Source organism: Sander lucioperca, chromosome 6, assembly GCF_008315115.2.
Source record: "Sander lucioperca isolate FBNREF2018 chromosome 6, SLUC_FBN_1.2, whole genome shotgun sequence".
Classification (NCBI taxonomy): Eukaryota; Metazoa; Chordata; class Actinopteri; order Perciformes; family Percidae; genus Sander; species Sander lucioperca.
Genome location: NC_050178.1, coordinates 33991700 through 34000239, shown reverse-complemented (window position 1 = coordinate 34000239; position 8540 = coordinate 33991700). Strand labels below are relative to the sequence as shown.

At 40.6% G+C, this 8540-nt stretch overlaps 1 protein-coding gene across 1 annotated transcript; it reads right to left on the bottom strand.

The window, feature by feature from the left end:
* Positions 1-548: 548 nt before the first annotated feature.
* On the bottom strand, positions 549-8016 carry LOC116067755 (keratin, type II cytoskeletal 8-like). Its single transcript, XM_031324325.2, has 9 exons — positions 7477-8016; positions 5692-5900; positions 4631-4691; positions 4416-4511; positions 4110-4274; positions 3833-3958; positions 2936-3156; positions 2773-2813; positions 549-1398 (listed from the first exon to the last, which is right to left on the bottom strand). The coding sequence occupies exons 1-9, from the start codon at positions 7927-7929 to the stop codon at positions 1106-1108; spliced, it is 1665 nt and encodes a 554-aa protein (XP_031180185.1). The 5' UTR covers positions 7930-8016; the 3' UTR covers positions 549-1105.
* Positions 8017-8540: the final 524 nt, after the last annotated feature.

Sequence of the window (8540 nt, the reverse complement as noted above, 5' to 3'; positions counted from 1 at the left end):
AGTTCTGTTACAGTAAGAGCAATGAATGGTGGGTGGTATTGTGAGATTAGTGCAGTTTTCTGTCTTAATGTAATCTTAAGGTTGTATAGCCTTGGGTGTGGGCCCGATACCCACAAGTTCAAACCTGTTCCTCTAATCCTGCAAACGCCTCTAAAGTAAGCATTTACTGAAATACTGGACATAGGATTCATTTGTTTTGTATGTGCTTTGTGTGACCTTTAGACACATCCTTTTTTACAAGTGATGTAAAGGTGTTGGAATTATGACATTTGCTGACATTTTATGGGAATGCATGACCTTCAGATCATTTTGTTAAAAAGAAACCACTGCAATTAGCACATTACTGGACTGAGGCAGGCTGGGACTTCAGAGAACTGTATAGAATATAATGTAATGTGTGTGTGTGTGTGTGTGTGTGTGTGTGTGTGTGTGTGTGTGTGTTGACACACCAGAATAACATAGCAAGTCCCTTCAAGACGATTAGAAACACTTTCACCAACACTGTCTAATGGAACCTAATACTCCAACAAAACACAACAGAGCATTAGTAAAATACAGTTTAAAGATTTATTGTCGAGCAAACAGGACTCCAGGTATTGACAACAGTTGCAGATGTCGTGAAGACTTTTGTGACAGGTTTTCATTTTATTTAACTGTTTAAGTACAGCAGGTTTAGCATAAGGTCTATTTTCCCCACATTTCCCCTATCAGCAGTAGGATATTAAGTTGATGTGACATAAGTGCTTTGAGTTCCTCAAACAACAACATAGAGCAGCAGAGGAAAACATAATACAATACTACCACCTGCTGGCTAAACAAGTGTGATGCAGTGAACCATGGGCAGTGACAAAGCCTACAGTTGACAGTAAAGAATGTATTACAGTAAGAGTTTTCAGAAACCTGAAAAAAGACTCATCCATTAGCACCTCTTTATTAAGGATACCTGAACGAATAGACCTCTTACAGCGGAAACAGTATTTGGTGAAGGCACCTTGGTGACGGAATCATTCAAGAACTAGATAATAAAGCTGAGTCTGTGTCCTTTTTCTTAACTTCCGAGATCAAAATCTTTAATCATACATCTGACAAAACAGGAACAAACACATCACTCCTCAGCCACAACTTCTGCCACAGCCTGCTCCTGCTCCTCCTTCTCTTCAGCAGCTGGCTCCTCGGTTGCTGTCTGCTGCTGCTGCTCCTCCTGCTCCTCCTTCTCCTCCTCCTTCTTCTCCTCCGTCTTGATCACCACTGTTTCTGTCTTGGTGACTGTGGCGCTCTTCATTGTTGCTCCCTCGAGGACAGCGACAGAACCACTGCTGACCTTGTCTCTGCCGAAGGAGCAGCTGACGTAGGACGGGGTTTGGGAGCTCTCCAGGCCGTAGGCATTGTAGTTTACAGCTGCACATTCAGAAGTAAAAGGCAATCGTTAACATGGACATACAGTGGGGAAAAGGCTGGTAAAAGAGGAGATATTTGGATGTACACATGTCTATAATAATCTTAATATATTTTTGTATCTGCAAAGGCTTTGGGGGAGTTTTTACTCATATTCTTAGAGATCTCAGGAGCTGATGTGGGCTCAAAAAGCCAATTGAGATGTGGTATGTGATTTAATTCTATCCAAATTAACTTGCATTTAATTATCAGTATAACTGTGGTCTATGACAGCAATTTTCTTTCGTTTTCACACACCCATCCCATAGAAAACACAGTTTGATGAACATTTAGTGCAGTCACTGAGAGCAGTTTTGCAGGTGTAATGAAGTGATGTGTGGTTGAAAGGTGCGGCAATCTAATGAGGGAAAACCGTTGTCCAACATGTCACCTATAATAGCATCAATGAAGCCATGCCAAAGTTGGGTGTGTAATTGTCACACAAGCAATTTTATGAAAGCGTCTGACCAGAGAGAATATTGCAGTAGGTGTGATGTGTAAATGACAGGCAGTTTGTTACATTTGTTTTTCTCCTTTTAGAGACCAACATGCAATTGTGATGATTTTGTGAAGAGTTTGTAGTATCTAATTGACTTCAGTCTTTGTTATGATACACATGGTTCCATTTGGCTGAGGCATATGGTTAGAGGGCACATTCCAGAGGAAGTGACTTTGCTGGAGCAAATGGGGCCCACTGACTGATTGGCCCTAGGACCTACCCCCATCACCACGTCTCATGTTACACAGAACAGTATATATCCACATGTTGGAACAAAAAATCCTCAGAGTGTGCATTTTCAGACTTTGTGCCTCTCCGGACTTTCCATGGAGTCTGTTGTCTGTGTATTGATGCTGAAATCTTTGATGTAATAAACCTTTTATAATCAAGATCAGTTTCGGCGAATTCCTCTTCCATACAGCACCACAGCAACGAAACTAAAGATACCACAAGTTTTAAGAATGAAATGCCATTTGAAGCTTGCATTTGGTGTTTTCCAAATGGAAACACAGTTTTGGTATTTGTGTCACCTAGTCTCTAAACCTGCCTTCTGTTTATAACAATGCATCAAAACAATGAATAGAAGCAGCAGCTCCCCTTGACTGTAGTGCATCTGTGGGAATTGGTTGTTATGGCTGATAGTGTATTCATCATATCTTATGATAAATGTCATAAGATATGATATGCTATTTTATTGCCCAAGAATTATCCTGTCCAGTCTTATTGTACATAAAATAAATGTAATATTTCTTTATCTCCGCGTTCTTATATAGTGTCCTTGGGTTTATACTGTAACATGGCAAAAAAAATGTTTGTACCAAGGTAGAACATGAACTTACAAGTGTGCTTGGATATACTGGTCTTGATTCCAGTTGCTAACCTATAGAGAAAAGCAGAAAAAGACATGAGTAAGCTAAACACAATGAGATATACACAAAAATATTCCTGCAAAGATATTACTCATCACCTCTACATGGCGGTGCTGTCACAGCAACATCTTACCTGTACTCCTCTCCTTCCAGCAGCTTCCTGTAGGTAGCAATCTCAATGTCCAGAGCAAGCTTCACATTCATCAGTTCTTGGTACTGGCGGACTTGAAGGGTCATATCCTGTTTGGCTCTCTGGAGCGCCTCCTCCAGTTCTCTGATACGAAGTTTAGCGTCCTTCACTGCCAGCTCACCACGCTCCTCAACCTCTGTGATTTGACCTTCCAAATTGGTTCGCTAAGAGTTGGAAAGGAAAAGCAAAAGTGACGTGTAGTGCATAGTCAGTATAAGGCCAATAACTACTAACACAGTTTCCTGAATTACTGTGGAATATTAAGGGATAAAGAAGTTATCAAATTAAATACTGTACTTCTAACTTATTCAAAATGTAGCAGCCAGAGTCCTTACACGCACACGTAAATTTGAACACCTTACTCCAGTACTCAAATCACTTCATTGGTTCCAGGTACAATACGAAATCCTGCTAATAGTCTATGAAACACTTGACGGTTCAACTCCTCAGTACATCTCTGACTCGCTCACTGATCAAAACCCCCTATTTAACAACAAACTCAAAACCTTTTGTGTGTGTGTGTGTGTGTGTGTGTGTGTGTGTGTGTGTGTGTGTGTGTGTGTGTGTGTGTGTGTGTGTGTGTGTGTGTGTGTGTGTGGTTGCACTTGTATGTTTTTGTTTGTTTTTGTTGATTGTCTTGTTGTGTTGATGCTTTTATTGTATTCTTATTTCTATCCATGCTTTGTTTTAACGTGTATGCTGTTTTAAAGGGAAAGCACTTTGTGTTTACTTTTAATAAAAGGTGCTATATAAATAAAATTGACCTTGACATTGACTTTAAAGACTAAATCCTACTATAGCCAAATATGTCTAAATATATAAAACTGAAATCTGTCTCACCTGTGCTTTCACCATGTCAATTTCAGACTGGAGCCTCATTATCCTGCGGTTCATGTCAGCGATCTCATTCTTGGTTGACTTCAGGTCATCACCATATCTACCTGCTGACTGCTGCATCTCTTCGTACTGGTACAGACAGGGACAAGTCAGACTGACACATCAAAATGCAACAAGATAATCCAGGTTTTAGTTGTCAAACCAGGTGTTGCCAATGTTTGTATTTAGTCACATTTTTGGCATTTTTTTAATTGTAATTTGACATGAATATTGGTCTCACCTTTGTCTGGTACCATGACTCAGCCTCGGCTCTGCTCCGGTTGGCAATGTCTTCATATTGGGCACGCACTTCAGCGACAATGGCGTCCATGTCCAGATTACGGCTGTTGTCCATCTCCACCACAACAGAGGTGTCCTTGATCTGGCTCTGTAGCTCTTGGATTTCCTACGCAGGATAATACATGAACATAACAGAGGAAATGGAGATGGAAAAGACCATTTTTAAAATGGTCTTTCTTTTAAGATGACATATAGCTACATCAAATATTTATTTGTGTGCCACTAAAAAGTGAAATAAGGTTATTACTGTATCATAGATCTGCCTTAGGAACTCAATCTCATCAGAGAGCCCATCCAGTTTGGCTTCCAGCTCCACTTTGATTATGTAGGCTGCGTCAGTGTCCTGCGCAGGAAAAAACAACATTGAGAATATTCATTGTTAAAGTTCTTTTAAGCTCATTCTACTCAAAGGCCTATTATACTTTCAAGATCAGGGATATGTTGGAAAACCTATAAACAGACCTTCTTTATGAGGACAAAGCTGTTCTCACACTCATTGCGCTTGTTGATCTCATCCTCATACCTGGAAAAAAAAGTCATTTAAATCAGAATTAATTAATTTCACTTAATTCTTTACAAATTTGTATTTTAATATTTTCAATTTCTTCTGATCAACATGCAGGACATACTATACAGTATATTATGCACACAGTGAAACAAAGTTGAGTCAAAATGAATATATGCTAAAACCTGCAATAACAATAAGCGGGTGCAGCAGAAACAAGCTGTAAAGACAACACTGACATATCACCCATGTTGATATGGTGAGTGTGTTAGCAAATGCCTATTTACACATCCAGAGCTATGGAGCAACATTAGAATTCATTTGGAGCCGTGTTTCTGGCTATGTGGCAAACATAAGTTCAATATTCACTCTCCTTTTAGCTCCCTTATGGTCTATGCTAACTGCTGAGGGAAATTGCTGGCTCTTTACCTGCTATGATGACACTATTTTCAACCAGATGGTCGCTAACTCTATCTGTTTGGTGCTGGGCAGGTAGTGTACAGTGAGTTTTTATAACTGTGGTACAATCAAAGCAAAGAACTGAAATACGCTATAATTGCTCTGTAGTGCTGAGAGGTAAACCTTTCACATTGCATGTATTCATTGTTTCCATTGTTAATATAACAATTTTGATTAGGGCAGCTTTCAAATAAAATGAAATAATGTGAAATAGATGTGATTTCCTCTGTCGCAATCTGCATTCTAAATGAGAAGATTTCTGTCAGTGGAATTTAAACTGAATGAATGTACAGACAGCTGTTTGTTGAAAACATCTGTCTGCTGTGACTAAAATGTGAGCTGTGAGAGTGAACCAAAATTGTACAGCTGAGCTGAAAGACGTCAAAATGATCTGTGGAGCTGAGGGGAACAACTCTACAAATCAGGGAGCCTGGGGATAATAAAAACTCCTTTTATGTACAAGTAGTCATTTGATAAATATTTAATATAACAATATTGATTATAGCTGCATTAAGGAGTTTGGGTAAAACTGAAGGTTTAAATCCTCGACTCCACTCACTTGTTTTTGAAGTCCTCAACCAGGCCCGTCATGTGATGCAGGTCGGACTCAAGTTTGGCTTTTTCGTGACCCAAGTTGTTTAGCTGCTTACGCAAGTTGGCAATGTAGGCTTCGAACATGGCATCGATGTTGGAGCGAGACGTAGTCTGTTCCTGCACAAGTTTCCACTTGGTCTCAAGCATTTTGTTCTGCTGTTCAAGGAAGCGTACCTGCAGACAGAAAAGTAATTGAATAATCAACATTAATGAATACTTTTGTGAATCGTACATAAAGGACTGTGAGTGGATTGATAGTAAAATAATGGGAAGATAATAGTGCATTCCTTGTTTTCTCAAAATGCTTAACTCTATAATGTATGGAGAGGGTGGTCAGTGAGACATATGTGGTGTGGTCAGACAAAGAATGCATGTAAAAAGAAGGTGGGCGTGACTCAAACAACATGAATTGATTCACTTTGCTGATGGACAAAGAACCGCATGAAGAATGACTTGAACAAAAATGACTAATTGAGCTTCTCCCACCTCTAACTCACTCTAAATGTCACATCAATTACCCCTTACTCAATCCTCAAGTGCCACATTTCAACACAAAGAGGCACTGTTTCCCAATTCCCTCTTTACAACTCTTCTATTGAGTTCCCTGACCCTGGGTGGGGTCTTGGCAAACATGATGAGAGACACACAGCTCTGCTTCAGTGTGTGCCATATCACAATGGTATGCAAGCTTTGTTTTACGATCTGAAGAATTAGTCTCAGCGTGATTGATTTACAGCTTAACTTCTGTCCTACATTACTCCAGGGTGCCTCCTTAAACCAGAATGTTGCAATTTCCATCCATCTTATCTATCTATCTATCTATCTATCTATCTATCTATCTATCTATCTATCTATATATATATATATATATACTGCATCTATCTATATATATATATCTATCTATCTATCTATCTAATGTATATGACTATATCTATCTATCTATCTATCTGTCTATATCTTGACTATTATGCAGCCTCATAAAGTGAGTATTGATCAGATTACTGATAGTGTTTGGTTGATATTTTTTACTATAGTGATCTACTCCACTCAGTATTTACAGTAACAAGCTTGTCTTACATGCAAAGCTTTCCTCGACCACACCCACTCTTTTTTTCTCCTGAAAGTGTTTGTAAAGGCTGTTATTATTCAGGAAATTATATCAAAAGAACACACCACATAAGATTTTGCAAAACAGGAATGCAAGAGGACACCTGGAACTTTATCTACTTTCATAACCACTAAATCTCTTTTTGCAGGATATTGCTCACATTGGGATGCACCCCTTCAAGCAAAATTGTTCTGCTCTTCATCCCATCGCTGTACTGTATGCTTTGTATCCAGGTTGATCCTCTTATCTGAGCTCTATGATCTCACCTGAGAGTGAAAAAATGTGAGGAAGCTTTGCCATTACTGAAAACAACTTGCAGCCTCCGCAGTATCATTGTGCACGGCTTTAAGCAGACTGCATTTTGTTATACTGTTTTCACAGGGATTGTCTCAAGGATGAAATCATTGTGAAATCAGACCACTTTCACCTTGAGCTAGTTTGGCTTACAATACACTAATTTCCTCTGAGGTTCCTGAGTTATTATTCGACTCTGTGTGACATTTAAAAGCTTTATCCCAACACTCATAGGAACTGATACAACATCAAAACAAAAACAATGTAACATTTTATGTCATGAAATACTAAATGTCCTTCTAGGACAGTGGTGTTTATCTTCACAGTAATATCTCATCTATCATCTACCTTGTCAATGAAGGAAGCAAAGCGGTTGTTGAGGGTCTTGATCTGATCCTTCTCCTGGGTGCGGACCACCTGGATGTTGGGGTCAATCTCCAGGTTCAGTGGGGCCAGTAGGCTCTTGTTCACGGTCACCGCTGTGATGGGGGCCATCCCTTCATTGGCCATGCCACCTCCCATACCTCCACCGAAGCCCAGATAGCCACACTCTACTCCACCTCCTCTTTGTCCAGACCCCCCAACAATATAGCCACCGGCCACTTTAAACCCCCCAGCGCCCACAGCGGCCCCACTGCTGCCCACTCCCCCATAGGAGCTGCGCACAGCGTAGCTCTGCCTGCCACTACCCACACCACGGTCGCCGTAGCCCGAGAAGGAGCGGCTGCTGTAGCCCTGGGATGGGCCCCTGGAGGAGGACACAGTGGAGAAGGTGGTGGTCTTCAAAGCTCTGACAGACATGGTCACAGAGGGAGTCTGTAGCACTGAGGTGATGTGTGAGGAGAGACTGCTGAGGGAAGGAGAGTCAGGCAGATAGACCCTCCCTGGACCCCGTTGCTATTTATCAGAGCAAGGGAGGGATCCTGCTGAGGTGCGATTGGCTGGTGCTCTCAGCAGGGGAGTGTAGGATGATGGGGGGGGGGGGGGTTGAAATCAGGGAAGCAAGAGCACAAGGATTACATAATAGTCACTTTGCCAGTTTCTATAAAACTACTGCACAAACACTGGAAGACTCTTACCACCCTTTTTATTAATAAAATGGCATTCTCCACACTTAAAACATTACATTGCCTTACATCATAGTAACAAACACTCCCAGTCTTTTTTGCATCCATAAAATTATACTGCACTGCAAACAGTCTACATCTTGTATCATCTGTACACAAACATGCGCACAGACACACACACACACACACACACACACACACACACACACCTTGGGTATAATGAACAGGCACATCATTTTATGACCTCCTCTTCCACTTTACAACAGTTCTCATAGACGTGATATATTGCAAAGTAAATTGTGGTTCCCCAGTGTGATGTGCTTTATGTGTTTGTGGGCTGTGACT